At 35.7% G+C, this 20,955-nt stretch overlaps 1 protein-coding gene across 3 annotated transcripts in view; it reads right to left on the reverse strand.

Annotated features, from left to right (window-relative positions):
* CARMIL1 (capping protein regulator and myosin 1 linker 1) overlaps window positions 1-20,955 on the reverse strand; it is a 138,156-nt gene that overhangs the window by 41,273 nt on the left and 75,928 nt on the right. For all 3 annotated transcript variants that reach the window (XM_058176833.1, XM_058176834.1, XM_058176835.1), the window contains 12 exons: window positions 20,518-20,593; window positions 18,398-18,486; window positions 15,932-16,026; window positions 15,384-15,470; window positions 11,581-11,684; window positions 10,902-10,979; window positions 10,732-10,808; window positions 9,912-10,016; window positions 8,691-8,760; window positions 5,364-5,445; window positions 4,297-4,396; window positions 4,144-4,198 (listed from right to left, as the gene is read on the reverse strand). In XM_058176833.1, the coding sequence (XP_058032816.1) occupies window positions 4,144-4,198; window positions 4,297-4,396; window positions 5,364-5,445; window positions 8,691-8,760; window positions 9,912-10,016; window positions 10,732-10,808; window positions 10,902-10,979; window positions 11,581-11,684; window positions 15,384-15,470; window positions 15,932-16,026; window positions 18,398-18,486; window positions 20,518-20,593 (1,018 nt within the window). The remainder of the gene's footprint in view (window positions 1-4,143; window positions 4,199-4,296; window positions 4,397-5,363; window positions 5,446-8,690; window positions 8,761-9,911; window positions 10,017-10,731; window positions 10,809-10,901; window positions 10,980-11,580; window positions 11,685-15,383; window positions 15,471-15,931; window positions 16,027-18,397; window positions 18,487-20,517; window positions 20,594-20,955) is intronic.

The raw sequence follows: 20,955 nt of genomic DNA on the forward strand, positions 1-20,955 counted from the left end.
GAAATCCCCCATAATGTCCAACAAATAATATAAAAATAAAATACAGAACAAGAAGTCAAGAAAAAAATGGTCATTATAATATTGTGTTATATTATCTTAACACATATAAAACACAGACCTGTTTAACTTGATGAATCGCAGTGTGTTCCAAAAATATTTTGTCATAATAAATATGTCACATTTAAATTATTATGAGACTTTTAAAATAATTAAGATCACCTTTATCTTGAAGTTAGCAGTCTTAATCTCATATGCAGCTTGTATGACTGCATTGTTCAGCCCCAATTATGAGAGGATTGCAACAACAGAAGTCTCATTTGCAAGCTTTATGAATGAATGAACACAGATCAAAATATAATTCCTCTTTATTTAGGTCTGAAAATAGCTCATTAACCATTCTTTTAAAAACATGTTTAAATGCTGCAGTCTTCCTCTTATTCCCAAGCCATAGCCTGAGGCCTTGTAACTTTTATTTTTCTAATCTGGCGTTTTAATAGTGTCTGCTTTTTTCTCCAAAGCAAGCACTGCTGTTAGCAAAATTTCCATGGTTTTGGCAACAACTAAGCTGATTCCTAAAAGGCTGGAATCTACCCATTTACAGGCCGCCTTCTCTTCTCTAGTTGCTGATTTTCTTCTATGGCTGTTTTAGTTTGTGCAGCATCTAACCATATATCACTAAAGAAAGAAGTAGACCAGGACTTGTCGAAAGTGATGGTTGCCAGAGGCCTGAGAGAAAGGCTGCCTCAGAAAGACACTGGACTATTGTTTCTTCTAGCACTGCTGTCTCCTGTAGTGACCTACTTGTCAAGCGCTGGTTGATGTGCAAGGCAATAACCCTTTGGGTTTTTTTGTATGTATGTATGTATATATGTATGCCTTTATTATTTTTATAAACAGCAGCTGGTGAACATATCCAATACCCCCTCCTCCTCCTCCTATTTTCCTCAGAACAACCTGTGAGGTGAGTTGGGCTGAGAGAGAGTGGTTGGCCCAAGTCACCCAGGCACAAAGCGAACTAAAACTCAGTCTCCAGGTTTGTAGTCTAGTGCCTTAACCACTAGACCAGACCTGCTTTTCTGAAACCTTCTGGAGAATGGAGAGGGCATTTGTTGCCTCACAGATATTTATTAGATGAATAAAGGACTCCTTACAAAGCTGTACCATGGCTACAAGAAATACACAGTAAGCTGTCTAAAGCGATCTGCCTGATGCAGGTTTGACAGACAGGTTGCACCAAAATTGCAAGAACATTGCTTATATTTAAAGAGCTTGACACATGGCTAAACCCACTGCTTCAGTTGTCTATCAAAAATGATGTCCTCCCCAATTGTAGCCCCAATCCATGAGCAATTGGAAGGTGTTTTTCCATTGTCACAGAAATCTAGCTACCATTGCATCTTAATCTGTTACGACATTACTACTAACTTCCTCCTTAGAGGTAGAATAAAAACCAGCTATGAAGACAAAGTAAATTAAAAAATTATGCTGATATATTTAATGTTTCACGGACTGAAGGAAAGCACACTAGACTGTTTGCCTAGATGTGTTTTTAAAATGTGGCAGGACACACATTTAACAAATGACTAAAAATCTGAAAAGTGCAAGGGTAACAAATACTGAAATACTGTAAATACTGAAAAGTGCAACAGTAATAAAGAGGGGTTCCTTTTCCCCCCAACATCACAGGCCATAATGATACAACTGAATTGGCACCTAATTAAAAACAAACAAACAAACCAGGATTGTTGCAAGTTTTTTTGATAGCTTAAAGAAAGAATACTACCTCTTGCTGTCTCCATGCAACTTTTAAGTCAGTTATTAGAAAGCAACTTGGAACATTATGCAAATTAGAAACCCAGTGGACTGCAACTGTATAATTGAAATGCCTATACTTGATACAGAAATGCAAACATTGTAGTTTAAATGACAGCAACATTCATTTGCCTAATAATTTAGAAAGGATTAGCTTCAGATTGCTATGGCATTTGGGAATGGTAGCAATTTAACTGTGATGCTTCCAAAATAAAGTAATAAGAGGTTCCTCTTTCAATGAGTTCAGCAGAACATGTTTACTGTACGGCAAAGCACATTTAAACATTAAAAAAACATCAGTAGAAAATGTAGACTTCACTCTCATTATGGAAAGTGTATATGTGATCAGTTTTGATTCCTCCCCCATTACATAGATGTCCTCTTTTTTTCTACAATCCTGCACGTCTATTTTTAACAAGTTTTCTCTGCTTCTATATATCTCTGAACATTAATGCTGACTGATCCACATTTCCTATCCTGAAAGATCACAATATTCTCCATTATCTGGTTCTCTTTCCCCAATAGGATTAGTTACCTGGTCATCTATAGCAGGGGTCTCCAACCTTGTCAACTTTAAGACTTGTGGACTTCAATTCCCAGAATTCCTCAGCCAGCTTTGCTGGCTGTGGAATTCTGGAAGTTGAAGTCCACAAGTCTTAAAGTTGACAAGGTTGGAGACCCCGATCATAGGTTAATTCAGTTTAAATCATAGTTGGTATTTACGTGGGCCTTGAACATATTCTCTGATCGTATTAATTTGATAAATTAGAGAAGAGTGCTAGAAGTTAAAAATGACTGTTTCTGAGGAAGAACTAAAATCAAAATCAGTATACTACCCATCTAAATAAACATCATTTGGGTTAGGAATATTACTGCTTAAAGAAATTACGAAATGAACACGGATATTACTAATATAGATGCAGCACATGGCTGGAGGAAAAATGTAGCATTTCAGGATGAATGGATTCCACCACAAGGTTTGGATTACATCTACCTAATAATAAAACTGCCTGTCATATCAAATCTTTAAAAGCTCTTCACAAGATAGCTATATGCACATTATTGTTCACATTAATGTAGAATAATCTTTTAATTTATTCAAGATTGTATGTCATAGGTACTAAGCAGTATCTGTATCAGAGTAAATTAAAATTAAATCCCTCAAACTTTCTACTGTAGTTATGTGAAGATAACAAAACTCTAAACTGTACAGTAACATGAAGATTATAAAAAATACAAATTTGTCAATGAGGCTTTTAACTACCCTTATCCTTTATTGTTTTCTAAGCAAATCAACCTCCCCATCCTACCCATGTATCCTGCTACCTCTTTTTCCATTTGGGGTAGCAAAGATTTTATTTGTTAATGATTTTATCTGCTATGATTGTTGATTTAATGTTTTTAATGCTTAATGTTTTTTATGCCATAAGCTGCCCAGAGTCGTTGGATATGAGATGAGCAGCAAATTAATTTCATAAATAAATAAATATGTCCATTTTTAGTTGTTTTTAGTTGTGATAGTTTCCAGGTACTTCAATACTTAGGGAACTTTTCCAATGCACATTTATTAAGAAATAACCTGTTTTCATTCAATATATTTTACCAGGAAACAGTTACAGAATATACAAACTATTCCTATGTTAATAATTTTTTACTTTTGTAATTACAATTTCAGTTTAAAGGTAACTCTCAGTTTCTAAAGGTCTCTTTATCTTTGCTTTGAAAATCCATGTAAGTAAACACTCCAGCTTCTCTCAACATTCCCTACTTGGATTTGCAATGAGGGAGACACTCTGTGTGTGTGTGTGTGTGTGTGTGTGTGTGTGTGTGTGTGTGTGTGTGTATGCACGCATGTGCGCACGCCTGATCCTTTTCTTAATAAATAACTCAAGGTGGTGAACACACATAATACTCCTTTCTCCTCATCTGCATTGGCTCAAATCAATTTTATCATAAACTAAACCTTGACTGACATGTATTTTGATTATCAGCAATCAGGGACCAAGTAACAAAATTCTTCTCACAGATCAAGCAAGTAATACCATTTAATGACAACCAACCCAGAAAATGAAATGTTGGTTAATGTTACAAATTAAAAGAAAGGACAGGAATATTTAAACATTATTTTCTATTAAACTTAAAAGACTGTTATGCTACATAAAATGAAATATAGAACCTTAAAATTGTATATGTTAAAATAATATCTATTTTTTATATAAATTTGAAATGGTAAATTCATATAAGCAATATTTTCACATAATTTGATAGTTTAATAAAACTCAGTGATATGCTATGATTCCTTAGATAGCATTAAATAATAAAAATACTTACTGAATCTTCATCTTGAATCATCTGTACTAAATTATCAAGAACAGGAGACAGATTTCTGAAGAAGGCAGCAAGCAAGAGAAAAAAGTGAAATTGCTTACTTGTCTTATATTTTTTATTTTTCAAAAATGAAAAAAATAAAAGTAAAAATCTTACTTGGATTTCATGTTGTTAAAATTTTTGCCCAATGCCAAGTGTCTTATTGATCGATTTTTACTAAGCCAGATTATAAGAGTTGAAAGATCAGACTCTAAGCCTATTAAGAATTAGATTGAAATATAAAATTAAAATAATGTTTCCATGGAGCACTTTTTTCAAATGAATTTGAATTAACCATACTAAAATTAGATCATATGATCCTGTTTCCAATAGTAAAGTTGACACACTGTAGATAAACAGAGAAAAAGAGAGTTGGAAGCCATTAAGTTGCTGAACTACAACTTCTCTGTATTTGAGTCCAACTGATTTCAATGAGATTTTTGATCCAGGGTGACAGATTTGAACCTCTATACCAGTGATGGCTAATCTTTTTGCTGTTACGTTCCAAAAGTGGGGGGAGAATGGGGGGGTTGCACACGTGTGTACCCACACCCATAATTCAATGCCCCCCATGCCTTGCACGTGCAACCCCCCCCGGCTTTTGGCACGCGACGGCAAAAAAGTTACTGGTGGGCCTGGAAGGCCTGTTTTTCACACTCCCCAGGCTCTAGAGGCTTTCTTGGAGCCTGGGGAGGGTGAAAAAAGCCGGTGGGCCCAAAAGGCCCAAAAATCAGCTGGCCGGCGCACACATTTGCACTGGAGCTGAGCTAGGGCAACACTCACATGCCCACAGAGATGGCCCCACATGCCACCTGTGGCTTTATACCATTTCTTTCTAGGATGTACAGGACTACACTAGGCATTTATATAGTATGCTTAATCATAAAATATTAACTAATAAGAAATAGATAAGTTTAATATCATACACATAGTTTCTAATTGTCCTATAAGCAGTCAGAGTAATGTTGCCTAAAAATCCATTATGGTAATTAGTTTATATTAAATTAGTGCATCAAGACTATTATCCTGCATTTTGACAACCTCTTTAACTATTTTGCAAACCACAAAAGGTTTTATCAACTACATTTTACTTGATGCCAACACTAGCACTTTGTATGATTTGTATTCTTTAAACAGTTTTCTCTCCATGCAGTATTTGAATCACTGTCAATATGCTGCCTTACCGTTGTCTGAAATATCAAGGCTGGCAATGTTATGAATTTCTGCTATGCATCCTTCTAAAACTTGTGCACCAGCTGATCTTAGCTGGAGGAAAAAAGAAAATATTAGATAATTTAGCAGCTAGACAGTGGGGAACAATTGGCTGAAATAGTACAAATATGCTTCAGTAGTTCATCTGTCTATTAATTGTTAAGTGTGGTTTAACCCATTTGACATTTAATAAGGCACATATATTACAAATGATAAACGCTGATTAAAAATTGTCCTCTTAAGTAATATCCATTTTACAGAAAGTCTACAGCCGTTCTCATAGATATTCCAATGGTCTCCTGTTATAAACAACATTCAGGTTTGTGCCTAGTACATACCAATTCCCAAGGTTTTACAATCTTTTTAATCAAGGCTTAATTATACTCTATATGACTCTTGGCCACCAAGCTGCTGACCTGATACTTGTCAATTGAAACAAGAAAAAGACAACAACCAGAGCCATGCAATATTGCAGTAAACTCTGAAATGCAAGTACAAGTTTTCAGTAAACAAAACAAACGCCTCTCTTGCATTAGAAAATATCAGTGTTCATGAGACCACCATCAGAAAAACTGTGAACAACAATGGTGTGCATGGCAGTTACATGGTTACATCTCTTTTCAAAGAGAAAGTTACCACTCTCCCAAAAGAATATTGCTGCCAGTCTACAGCTTGCAAAAGGCCATGTGAATAACCCAGATGGCTATTGGGAGGATTTGGATGAATGAGACCAAAACAGAACTTTTGGCTTGAATATGAAGTGTTATGTTTGGCAAAAGGCAAACAATGTATTCCAGCATAATAACTTTGCCCCATCTATGAAACATGGTAATGGCAGTTTCATGATTTGGGCTTGTTTTGCTGCCTCTGGACCAGGACAGCTTGTCATCATTAACAAACGTATGAATTCTGAATTGCACCAGAAAATTCTATAGGAAAAAGTCAGGGTATCTTGGCAGGAATTGAAGTTCAAGAAAATGTGGGTCATGCAGCAACAGTGACCCAAAACACACAAATCATACTACCAAATAATGGTTAAAGCAGGGGAAAGTTAATGCTTTAGAATGGCCAAGTCAAAGTCCTGATCTTAATCCCATAGAAATATTGTGGAAGGACCTAAAGCAGGCACTTTGTGCAAGGAAGCCAACCAACATCTCTGAGCTGAAGCTTCTCTGGAAGGGGGAATGTGCTAACATGCTGGTGTGTAGGCCTGATCAATAGTTATGAAGATGCTTAGTCCAATGTTCCAGTTATGGCCAAAGAGGGCTATAGCAGTTACTGAAAGCAATGGTTCACCTACTTTTGCCACCCTCAAACATTAGCTTGTATAATTTTCCTCACTGAATAAATGAACAAGTGCAATGTTTCTGACTACTTTGTTTAATTGGATTTTCTTTACCAATTTTTAGGTGTTGTGTGTGAAAAGCAGATAACATTTTAGGCTATTTTTATTTAGAAATATTGAAAATTCAATATCTTTTAACCATTTCCCATTTCTATCATCTTGAAAAAGCTATGCAGGGTTAGATTTGGTAAGTATTTGGATGAAGATCACAAGAAATCTAAGGGCTGCTGATTAGGTTGGAAATTTTTTAAAAAATTAAATAAGGTGCCAATGCACCTAGAAAGGATAGGATGAAGATTGAGAACAACCAACCCTAAATGTCACTCTTTCATAGTTTAGATCAACAATGAACACTCCAAAAGTTGTTGCAGATTCTTTGGAATTATGATGATATTTTCTGCAAAAATTTAATTCCATTTTGGAATATTAAATAATGAAAGCCTGTAATTTTTAAATACCATATTTTTTGGAGTATAAGACGCTCTGGACTATAAAACACACCTACCTTGTTTGGTGAGGAAAACAAGAAAAAGAAATCTGTCTCTGCCTCTGCCTCCCAGCAATTTTGCCTTGTTGCAGCAAACAGCAAACAGCCTGCTTTAATTTCATTTTAGTTTTCAGCATAGCTTGATTAGCCCAAGAAAAAAAAAATCTGCTCCCAGCAATTTACCTCCTTGTAGCAAACAGCAGAGGCAGGAGGCCGATCCAAGGGACAATCAACTTGTGCTAATTAGGTTGTGCTGAAGCTGAAATAGGCTGTTTCTTCTTGCTTCAAGGAGGTAAATTGCTGGGAGGCAGAGGCCAAAGGATGGGGGCCGGTGGGTGGGTGGGGCTACATTCGGTATATAAGACGCACCTAAATTTTCACCCCCTTTTAGGGGGAAAAAATGTGTGTCCTATACTCCAAAAAATACGGTAAATAAAACTGTACATATGCATTTGGGAATTCCCAGTCTAGTAGGGATTTCTAGACAAAGGCAGTTTAAAACTTGGTATATTTTCCTGTTTATCATCGGAAATAGCTGGAAGTGACCATAACTATTCTTTTGACCATAACTGTTTTTTGACCATTTCACTCTAAACCTGTTATACTGTGGCCAAATATCAGCATCCAGGTATTTATCAGCTAAAGGCATGGAATAAAAAACTGTGTAATGGATAGGCAGTGCGATGCTTAAGGGTAAATAATTAAGAGGCTGCTAGTTAAGCCATGATGTGTACTTACACAGTGACCAAGCTAATGGAAGCAGAAAGAAAGAAAGGAAAAATGTTAGCCCTGAGCAACTAAAATATTTTCTATATTAAAATCAACAATATACAAAGGAATGAAGCTTTGGTTCAGAGTTAGTATGCTAGATGTTTGTTGCTGGATATATTTGAGATGATTTTTTTTTTTTTGCAAGTTTCATTGATGAAATCCTGAGAGTCTGGACAGAGAAGTCTGAGCTGCTTTGCTCTGTTTGATATGCATGCAATCCTTGATAAGGAATGGATTCATATCAATAAATAAGTGTATTTTGCCATTTTATCTGAAGACACTAACTGCGTCTGTGAAAAAAAAAAAGTAAGGCTTCAGAATAGCCTAAAGAGACCTTACACTTAAGAATACAAGAAACACAACGTATTTATGCTGCAAGAAAGATTTTGATTTCAAACAAAACAGAGAACATTTTAAGTTTTAAACACCTAATTATTTTTTTTGTGCAGACTTACATGTGGAATCAAATTTTCCATCTGAATCTTTCCTATTCCAGAACAGAATACCATGTCTTGTTCCTGTTCATGCACGCACTTGCATCAAAGGCATTCAGGTTTTGCAAATTCAATGTACTTTTAAAGACTACTTATTACTTATTACTTTTTAAGCATGATGATATGTACAAAGTATAAGGATCATATATCTAAGGAGGACAATATTATTTTGACATGGATGCCATTTGCAAATGTTTCCTACCTCACAGTTACTCAGATCTAGAAACACCTCCTTCAAATTTTGATTACAAGCAAGACCAAGCAAGAGAGCTCTGAAAAATAAATTGGAATTATATGGAATACCGGTATAAAATTTACTGAATCAGCAAATCAGAGAAGACATTTCAATTATATTGCTGTTCTTAAGAATATAATCATTTGATGTATTATCCCTTATTTGGACTCTGAAAGGGATATGCTAGATAAATATGCTAGATATATGCGTTTTCAGGACAAACCATGCTATGGAGAGCTAGGGAGGTTCAAATACACAGGACCTCCCGTTTCGCTCTGCACCCAAATTTTCTTCTTTATTTTATGGTTTGAAAATTGAGGAACATACTAAGCAAAGTCTCGTACGTCGACATAATGACAAACAAATGCCATGAAAACATCATTCTGCAATGTCTCTAATCTTCCAAACATTGCAAAAACATTTTAATATTAATTTCATCGAAGTGTAACACTTAAACTGTTAAGTACAAAAATATCCAAATACTTCAAAAAATAAGCAACTTAGAATATAAGATGGAAAAATTGCTATATTTTATAATTCATAAAGCAAAAATTAAAAAAAACAGGTAGGCATGCCAACCCATAGTTCGGGACAGCTAGTAATGTGGCCTTAAAAATTGTAAAATTTTTAATATTATTATGTGATTTGTATACATTAAATATATGATACATTTTATATGCAGCCCAAGACGATATCTCTTCACTCAATGAAGCACAGACAAGCCAAAAGATTGGTCATCCATGCTGAAAACCACATAGGGTTTTTTCAATCTGAATTAAAGTTTTTTTGCTACACAAATGGTATAATGCAGGGGTGTCAAACTCATGGCCCGTGAGCCAGATTTGTCATGTACTGGCCACACCCACCCTCAGTTTAGCAAAGGGGAAAAAGTCATGATGTGTCACATGACACCCCTAATATAACGTATTAGTTGTCATATTCACGTCTAGATATACGACTGCATAGATCTTAACCCTTTCTCCTACACATGAGTGAAGATTTGACATCAAGTTAAAGCAAATTCATACTGAATATTTCACTTCTGACATTTACTCCATGTGAGAGACAAATAGCTATTCTCAAATTCATAAAACATATTGATCATTGGTCAACCTAACTACAGTAAGGTTTTCATAAAACATTTTCCCAATGAAAAATGAAGTCTTGAAAGAAAAAATGCTTACTTACTTTAGAGGCTCAGGTGCAAGTTTAGTTCCTGAAAGGTTGATTTGCATTAAAGCAAGTGAACTGCTGAAAAATTGCTTGAAGGATGGGGGAATTTCTTTGCTCTTTCTTTGAAGAAGATTAAAAAAAAAAGGTCATATTTCATAAGCTCAAAAGACCTTCGAAGTCGGCATAAGAATCCATAGTTGTATATCAATTATACATAAGAGAAATTAAAGAGCTACATATATTCTTACGATTCCTGACTAACATTCATTAACCACTTTTAAGAGCAATAGCACTTAAGACTTATATACAGTACTGCTTCACAGTGCTTTACAGCCTTCTCTAAGCGGTTTACAGAGTCAGCATATTACCCTCAACAATCTGGGTCCTCATTCTACCAACCTCAAAAGGATGGAAGGCAGAGTCAACCTTGAGCCTGGTGAGATACGAACTGCCAAATTGCAGTCAGCCGGCAGTCAGCAGAGTAACCTGCAGTACTGCATTCTAACCACTCTGCCACCACTGCTCTTACCTAGATCAATGATTATAGCTGGATCAACTGAAAAACTTAAATCACAACTTTTCACGTAGCCTTTTGGCTCTTTGCTATAGTATAAAAACTGCATGACATGCCTGCCACATCAGTGTAGGAAATTAATATATTTGAAAAGATGCAAGTTGATAAATCTTAACTAGGTAACATTATCAGTGTTGTTCATAGCACTGATGGTGTTAGTTTGATAAAGAAACATCTGCAAGAAAACACAAACTCAGACACCACTAAGATTCCACATATAGCACCAAGTTCATGCTGAAGCATAATATTTTGAATACTGACCTGTGTGAAAAAACAGTCCTTGATAGATTTAGGATGGCAAGATGCTGAAGGCAGCCATGAAGAAGTGCTCCAAACACCTAAATCAGAAAGGAATAAAATAGTAAGTATCTACATAAAACAATTTGGAATATAAAAGAGGGGATGTTCTATAATAAATTAATAAATGTTACCATGTCTAATGCACACTCTGTATTTGATAAATCCAGATGAATTATGGCATTTGGCTGAGCCAAAAAATTACACAGGGACTAGATGTGTGAAAGAGAAAGAAATAAGTTTAGCTTTCTTATTACTGAACTTCTATCTTAACTCCATGAACACAAACCAGTAGATAAATAATTTATTTTTTTGCATTAAGACATTACAAAATGGCTTATTTTGGAAGATTACCCTTAATTTTCATCTAACAATGATTTTTAATTAAAATAAATTTTTAAATATTAAAATTTTATGTATTATATTAAAATATTAGGCACCTTTTTATGTTTTGCCTTGTATTCTTTTACTAAAGCAATAATGAAAGAAAAAAAAAGAAAAAATTGTATTGTCATACTGTATCATCCATCATTCCGTCAAATAGCATAATGTTTCCTAATCATTTAAAGTCAAACATTTGAAAAAGAAAACAAGAGTGCCATTTATTTGCATCTGCAAAAAAAAAAAAATTTTCTGGCTAGCATGCACTTTAGTTATGTCTTTTACTGTATGTCGCCTAAGTGAAATAGAGCATTTTATCAAACTTGAAATGTCCATTCTAGGTAGAAATTCTGGAAGTTGTAATTTTACAACTATTACAAAAGTTAGATGGAAAAAGTCTTGATATATAAAAAATTAGATTAAAACACCTACTGAAAGATCGTCACCTCGAAGAATATTTCCTGAGAGATCAAGGTGGGTGAGAGTGGTAGCTAACAGCTGGTTGGCACTCAGTGATTGTGAAAGGCTGTTCACCCCTGTAACAAAATGACCAAAATTACTTCTTTGTCCAGTAATGAATTAGTGCATTTCCTGCAAGTATAGTTTCCAAACTGATTTTTTTTTGTTCTGCACCTCATCAAAAGAATATTAACATGAAAAAAAATCTATATTAGTAAAGCTATCCTGGAGGAGGCTCCAAAATTATGTGAAATAATACAATTCCCAATCTCCCACAGAAGGGAAGTGATATAGTCGTACCTTAACAGAAACAAATCGTGGTTTGTATTTGTTTCTGCAAGCAAAGCAGAACTGCTTCACACAGGACTATTTTAAACAGGGCTGTGAGAAGAAGCAATAATTTCTGTACAACCATCCCCTTTTAATCTCACATAAGTACAAATACAGGGACTCCTCGATTTACAACCACAATAAAGCCCAAAATTTCTGTTGCTAAGTGAAACGTTTGTTAAGTGAGTTTTACAACCTTGCTTGCCGCAATTGTTAAGTGAATCTGTTAATTTGGTAACATGGCTGTTAAGTACCTCTGGCTTCCCCACTGACTTTGTTTGTCAAAAGGTGGCAAAAAAGGTCCTGCAACCATCATAAATATGAATCGGTTGCCAAGCATCTGAATCTTGATGACGTGACTAGAAGGATGCTGAAATGTTGTAAATGTGAAAAACAGTCATAAGTCCCTTTTTCCAGCACCGTTGTAACTTCAAATGGTCACTAAATGAATAGTTGTAAGTCGAGGACTACCTATATAAATATCAAGTGATCTTCAAAGTAAGTGTGAATCACAAATGGAGTTGGCAAACAATAATTAGAGGACAATGCGAAGACTGTAATTGTTCAGGATTAATTACAATACAATAGGAATAACGGCTAGTTACTGAATTGACCTAGTCCGTCCCATTAGGCATCCAGGCTAAAGGTTACCAAACAAATTTGATGAGTAGGAAAAATCAATAAGAATAAAACCGAGAAGGGTATTTAGCAGAGAGAGCTAATCATACGGTTCATTAACTGTTTTACACGTCACATTAAAGTGTGTCTACTTAACAATGGTTTATTGAATAGATTGGTTCATATGAAAGAAATCAATATATGGCTTGTTATTATATGACAAATCATTAAATATTTTACAGAAGAGGTCTGTCTGGATAATTTGATATGGAAATAAAGATGTCACAAATTAGAAAAAAACTCATGTGAAAAAAGAAGATAAGCAAGATTCGACATAATTTTAATTTGTAAAAATGGTAGCTAACTTGTGAGTCTCTGAAAAGTAATCAATGAATTTATAGACATGAATTCTCTTGCACTCATGTCCATTGGGTGTGATCAGAGTTATGGTTTTAGAGGAAGCACAAATAATGCAAGGTGGATAAGTAAATACTGTGAATTTACAAATACCAATTCAAAGAACTAGAATTATAGGCAAAATTGTCTGTGTGATTCATACACATAACTCATTTTTCAGTTAGCAGACTAGAAGTAGAGAGCTAGGATTACAGCAAAGATAATTCTGCTACCCTACCACTTGGATCTGAAATTAATCAAAGATAAACAGTTGTGACAATGGTGTAGCTTAGCAAATGTTACTCTTCTCAAGAATGTTGCTAACATCAGACAGCATTCAGGTGGAGGGAACTTAAACTTAAAAGGCATGCCTCCAGAATAACACTCTGGGGAATATGAACAGACCAACAGATGGACCCATTGTGTGCTAAGTCACCTGCATTTAAATAACAGTGCTTATTTACTGCTACCTGTGTGGCTTCAGCTTAAAAGATCTTAACAAATTTGTCCTCTTATTCTCAAGTGCTTGAAAAAATAAATTAGCTTATTTTTCCCATAGAAAATACGTAGTGAGATGTTAGTTGAACTGAAATCCAGGCCACTGTAGAATTTCCTATAATTGCTTCCCAGTTTCTTGCCTTTCTTATTCATACAGGTACATAACTTACACTTGGTTTCTCAGTGACCATTCAACACTATGACGGATCACTCCAGGGCTACTTATTACCCAATTCTGAAGTTTTGATGGCCATCCCCCCATTCCCACAGTGATGCATTTATGCACTCTTTGCAGCATCCCAGTCACAGGACTCTGATTTATGATATTTATGCATTTATTTCCAGTTTTTGGCAAAAATGCCCCATAGTGAACAATGGGTTCACTTAATGATCGTGACATTCACTTAACTACTACAGCATTTGTTTTTACAAACAGTCCCAGTCATGTGATGTCCCACTTCATGACTATCATGACTTGTGACAGTAATGGGCAGCCTCCATTATAGTTGCAAGTCGAGGACTACTTGTAATGCTTCAGCTACAACATACTGCAGAAGAATTTGGAAGAAGGAGGGGAAAGAGAAACAGCCTTCTTTGGAATTTTTGATGTATTTGAAAATGGGTAATGCAAAATATGGTTTTATCGATGTGCTGGCATGGACAAATTCAAAGAAGAGATCCTAAATTGGTGGGTCAGACTGTGTACCTTCCAAACAGACTTTATTATATATTTCATTACAGATCTCTTTTGAAATTGAAAAGTGGACTGTCTACTTCTGTATTAGGTGAGGACAATGAAGGGGTGTCAGATTCAGAGCAATAGTACAATTACCATCATCTAAAACTTTGTCTTCCAAATTACAATGCCTGACATAAAATGCCTGACAAGCCATTCCCAAGACTCTATCTGGTGCATGAGGAGACTATAGTTAAGTCAAAATTGGATAGTCAAAGGGGGTCCTTTGGGAAGAGCTACTGGTGGAGGCTTGAGATGAATGGAGTGACTTTTCAGGTGTGGGACTGCCTGGGAGCTTAATAAAACTACTGAACTTGATGAAAGGAAATGTTCCCTTTATTGTGGAGAGGGATGGAGAGAGATGGACGGACATTATGGACCAAGAAAATAACACAACAAGGCAAAAAAGCTGGACAGCAATAAAATCAAATAATACACGATACTTATCACAATGATGGGAAAAAAGAATCTGACCACTTTGAGCCCTTTGGGGAAGATGTAATTGTGCTGTTCAGGATGTAATAAAAATAAACTGAACATGAGAGACCAGACAAAAAGGATTCTGAGGAAAAATGTCTGTGAGATACAGAACAGTATGGAACAGATGAGTAGAAGTGGAGAGTCTAGCTTTACTGGACCAGTCAACAGTGTCAAATCTTGTGGAGAAAGCATCAGTGAAGCAGCGTGGAAAACTTCTCAAGATAAAGTGACCTGAATAATCATGCATCCTTAGTTAACTGCTTAAGATCACAGTTTGGTAACAAATGGCCTGCCAGAGATTGGAGGATCTGGTGGGTTACTAGGATGAGAAATTTAGTATGCACTGTCCTGCTGTATGTAGTGAGTTCACTATAGCCAGGTGAAATGGCAGCGTCTGAGGAATGGACATCACTATAAATCCAGTCAAGTTCTTACTGCTACAGAAGCAAATTGTTATGGACTTTAGTAAAATTCTGACATTGATATCAAGATTATACAACATGCCCATTGGTCAAGCATATGAAGTAGAAGAAATCCAATGGTGAAAATGCGTTGCAGATAATTTTGGCTGCCAGAGACAAAACAGTTATGTGATGCAGGACATCATTCAAGCTTATTATTTATCTTACCCTTGGAGAACTATGAAATGAATAAATATTCAGATAATAGAGCTTAAAACGAAATATATTTCATTATAATTAAGCCAATTATTATATACCTTTAGGTGATAATGAGGTTTTAGATAAATTTAAATGCATCAGCCCCTTTGGTAGTTTGGCAAACTGAATACTTAATGAAGATACTCCTGTAAAAGAATAAAAACGAGGCCCATATCAAAAGTGAAAACGTATTTGCAGAGTAATTACTTTTTACTATATTTAGTGTTGTTTTAATTATCAAGTTTAGAAGCTGCTCATTCTGGGCGGTGTACAAGTAAAATATAAAAATATAAAAAATGTATATAAAACTATTATGTAAGGATTGGAGACTATATCACAACATACATTCTGTGTATGTTGTGATACAGTCCCTCTATTCCCATGGATATTCATGTCCCATCTAGTTATTAAGCATCATCTGTCAACAAACTAATGTAAGCAATTATAGATATATGAAAGAGGAAAAGTTCTTCACTAACAACTGTAGGTGTTTACAATGCAGTAATAGAATCCATAATATTGTTTGATTTCAAGAAAAACTGAAAGAAAAATACTAATCCTCTTATTGGGCTTGTATTATGAGCAGGAAAGGAAAGTGTTACAGTACCTCTGTCCTCTAGAGGGTTGTTAGCAAGATTAATTGTATGAAGTCCTGAGGTGGGATTATGGGATAGAGCATTGGCCAACTTCTGTGCAAAATCTCTAAGAAACAAAGAAAACCATAAAAAAATTGTATTTTATTTTGCATTATATCATTATACCATTTTCATGAGTTTAATTTGAACTGATTATAGGTTACACTGAATTAAGGAGCCTATTTAGAATATTACGTTCAAGTACACGGGTTTGCACATATATTGTGTTAGTTGCAACAATTGATTTATATATGGGATGCTACACTAGGTATACAAAGAAACAAGTGTACATTGGGCAGGAAAGATGCCATGTTTTAATATCCTGTTCTCTACCATTTTTGATGAGGTAATAAACATTAGAATTTTAGAATTATACAGCATATAGCATATATAGCATATATATAGTATATTTAGAATTATGCAGCAGTTTGGAAATATTTTATGTGATTCCAGTACAAGATGCAGCTGCTTTGAAGACTCGCAGCCAGATGCTACATTCACCCATCACCATTACTTTGAAATATCTTTCTAGAGCCAAATCATTGCATGCCTCTAATACACATTATTGAGTAATTCAAAACAGACATGATATTTTTATTTTATCTATGCTGCCTAATGGCAAATAAAAATATATTCATACATATCAGCAAAGTTGCTCAACATCAGATGGATTCTCCAGAGGAGTACTCACTTGGCCTAGGTTGCATTTGTCCATTAATTTTTTTTAGATTGCTAATCTCATTTATAGACATATGCACTTATATGAATGTTGTATGTTTGTAAGCTATTTGCAAATACATTTAATAATTTATTTATTTATTATTTATTTATTTATTTATTTATTATTTAAATTTTTATACCGCCCTTCTCCCGAAGGACTCAGGGCGGTTCACAGCCTGGTAAAAATACAAAATAATACAATATACATACGATTAAAATATAATTAAAAAACTTATTGAATTGGCCACCGTTAAAAATTTAGAATAAAACCCATTAAAAAACCCATAAGTTTAAAAACTAACCCAGTCCAGCGCAGATGAATAGGTGAGTTTTAAGCTCGCGACGAAAGGTTCGGAGGTCCGGAAGTTGACGGAGTCCTGGGGGGAGTTCATTCCAGAGGGCGGGAGCCCCCACAGAGAAGGCCCTTCCCCTGGGCGTCGCCAGACGACACTGTCGCGCCGACGGCACCCTGAGGAGTCCCTCTGTGAGAGCGCACGGGTCGGTGAGAGGTATTCGGTAGCAGCAGGCGGTCCCAGATAGCCCGGCCCTATGCCATGGAGCGCTTTAAAGACGTTCACCAACACCTTGAAGCGCACCGGAAGGCCACAGGTAGCCAGTGCAGCCTGCGCAGGATAGGTGTCACATGGGAGCCACGAGGGCTCCTCTATCACCCGCGCAGCTGCATTCTGGACCAACTGCAGCCTCCGGATGCCCTTCAAGGGGAGCCCCATGTAGAGAGCATTGCAGTAATCCAGACGAGACGTCACAAGGGCGTGAGTGACTGTGCATAAGGCATCCCGGTCTAGAAAGGGGCGCAGCTGGCGCACCAGGCGAACCTGGTGGAAAGCTCTCCTGGAGACGGCCGTCAGGTGGTCTTCAAAAGACAGCCGTTCATCCAGGAGAACGCCCAAGTTGCGCACCCTCTCCATCGGGGCCAATGACTCGCTCCCAACAGTCAGCCGTGGACTCAGCTGACTGTACCGGGATGCCGGCATCCACAGCCACTCCGTCTTGGAGGGATTGAGCTTGAGCCTGTTTCTCCCCATCCAGACCCGTACGGCTTCCAGACACCGGGACAGCACTTCGATAGCTTCATTACAATATAATCTTGATTTCACATATTTTGTACAACTACTTAGAAATAGGCCTTCCTCAATACAATCACACAGTCAAGCCTCTATCAAATAATTATTTTAAGTTATAACTATATGGGGAGGGACGGGTCCCTTGGTGCTCTCTGAGCATAGTTGCTTTCTTGCAGATTTCATTTCCCAAACTAAGCATCAAGGACCCCTCATTTCAATCCTGAGCTACAGATATTCTTCTTTATGAATATACATAATGGCTCCTCCCTACCAACCCCAAGTGGCATAAGGGTAAGCCATTCCATTAGAGATTTATTTTCTAAAAGACCAAATCCTATATACATTTCTAGTATGAATAAACCAAAAGGCTAACCCTTAAAACTGTAACAAGTAGTAATGCTAATGTTATATTTGCATACTATGACTTGTGAAAAATAAACCTCAGATAGTTTGCAATTGTAACAAAGCTATCCACAGTGCAAATATGGTTGGAAATAACTGCAATAGGTAAATATGCCAACTCAGTTTAATGTTGTTGACCCCAATAAATATAATACAACACTGCAGCTTCCTCTGATGTTATTGGGCTTTATTAAAAATGTTAGTGTTGGTTAATTAAAAAGAACAACTTACGTCCTAAGACCAGCATTCTCTAGTACTAGCTCTTCCAATCTATTGGATCTGCTCACAACTCTTAGGATCTGCTCACAAACATCAGTGGACTGTCATAAGAACAATGATGCAATATTAAGAATCAAAGGAAATGTATTAGCAATACAAGAAGTTGAGAGGCTGGTGAGGTGGTACCTCTTTTTGTGCCACTCTGAATAATATAAAAAGTCTTAATAGTGGTGCAAGAAAACCACAGCCTGAATTACAGATAATTACAGGCAATGAATTCATTCATGTTAATGCAGTGATCTAGTCACAAAACTCTACAAATTCAGTTTGGTGCCCCCTACTACACCACAAAGAACCAAGTTTTGTCAGCAATGATGTAGCCCATATGAGCTAAAATATCACACATATTTTTTCTAGAACAGCTTAGTAACAAGAAATGTTGGCAAGTTCATGAAGAGCTCAGTAAACTTACTGATATACTGTTTCTTCTGCCTTATTCATATTAGAACAATGATCCTAACCAGTCATAAGGAAAGTTCTTATGTCCATTACAAAACAAATATAAACCCAGATGTATTTTAATGTATTTAGACTTCTAGTCCTTTAGTTTGATTTTGGACTATGTAGTCCATAATGCATCTAAAGTTTAGTAAGACTTAATTTTCTGCAAATATTCTCCAACTTCATGCTACTATCTATATAAAACTGCTCTATTCAAAATTAAAAATGAATAAAGTGCAGGAGAAACCTGCACAAAATATTTTATGAACTACTCCTATAGCTTCTAAGAATGCTAAATAATTAAGATAATGCAGAAACTGGAACACTTTTTTCCCAGTGTTACAAAGTTATATATGTGAGTAGTGGCTTGAGGAATCCTACTATACGCTTACTTAAGAGTCCAAATAAAAATACAAATTATTCTTCTGATTCTGTTCATTCAATTTTAAATATGCACACATACAGTACTTGTAAAATATAACTGTTAGCTCCATCTAAACAAAATAAGTTCGCTATAAACATTTCAGTGACATCTGAAACAACAGTACCCTTTGCTATAACTTGCTTTTTTGAACATATATATTTTTTTAATTTTCCTAGACTAGAAGGTCCATTTCCTTCTAAAGGACTGTGTGATTTCCAGACTGTTTAAACATGGAATATTCTTTTCTGAAATATTTGATAAGATTAAATGTTTGTCAGTAATATTTGCACAACTTAATTTAATTGCAGCAGAATTATTTCTCAAACAGATCTGCTTACATTGTGTTCTTTTTATTAGGACTATAGTATTTAAGAACTCTGGATTGATTTTTTTGGCATCTTTAAAAATGTCTCAAAATACAATAAGCAAACAAAAATTACAGTTTTCTCTCTCAGCTATCTCCTCTCCTATTCAATCTCAACATGAAATCACTGAATAGAGTCATTTGCCAGTTTGTGTGTAACATCAGTATATTTATAATAATGGATAAAATAAAGCCAGCCTGCTCGCTAGAAACATCAATAACACAACTTAAGTTAAAATACTCAGTACAAATAATAAAAAGCAACTGCCATTGATTGTGATCCTTGGAAAAAAAGGGCCAATAAAAGACACAGTGGCTAGATACTATTTGATGATTCAAGAATAGGTTTAGAAGATTAAAAAGAAGCAGTTTTCTGACAGATAATCCTGGTACAACGGCATCTATCATAGACCAGGGCATTTATTGCCTGCAGGCCACTTCCAGCCTTTGGCTCTCTTTGTCCAGCCTGCATGGAAATTAGAAATCAAATGTAACTAAATGCATGGCAGGGGACAGGAGAAGAAGCCAAGTCGGGTCCAGCTCGTGTGCTCTTTCATGGCTGTAGACGGGTGAGGAGAGAAAGCGCTTACCCCTTGCCTGAAGTTACCTGAGGAGTTGAGATAATGGAGTTTGAGAATATCAAATCAGGTTACACTGGTACAGCCCTCCACAACAGTCCCAGTTTCTCATGTGGCCACTTGGGATAGTTAATTGTCCACTCCCAATCTATCAGGTTATGAAATGTCAGAAGACTTGAACAACTACTCTTCTAAAATAATTATATATTCTACAAAACACATTTCCACCAGTCAAGATACAGTCATTCTGCACCCTAATACTTACTAACTTTAGATCCTTAGAGGAAAGCTTTGTAAACCACTGATTGTATTCCAGAGCAGCAACTATTGGTATTAAATCTCTAAGAAAAGAAAAGAAAATCATATGTTGAAACAAAAATTTCTAGACAGAAGTGATTTGGGAGATTATAGAAACTTTATTATCATTTTTCTCTTGCATTAACTCCTGAACCATACGATGACCTGAGTTTTGACATTTCATTCTTCACCAAAATAAATGCCTGCTTAAGATTTCAGCAACCAAATTACAATGTATTTTTAAATTTCATTTAATCTCATATACTTTCTAGCTTTTTAATCTAATAAACTGTTCAGCTTTTTAATCTAATGAACTGTTCCTTTTATAAGTTCTTCATTCAATTAGAATGAACATTTAACATATGTTAAATATGTTAAATGTTTCTATGCTGACCACAACAAAGCA

This window comes from Ahaetulla prasina, chromosome 3 (assembly GCF_028640845.1).
Source record: "Ahaetulla prasina isolate Xishuangbanna chromosome 3, ASM2864084v1, whole genome shotgun sequence".
In the NCBI taxonomy this organism is placed as follows: domain Eukaryota; kingdom Metazoa; phylum Chordata; class Lepidosauria; order Squamata; family Colubridae; genus Ahaetulla; species Ahaetulla prasina.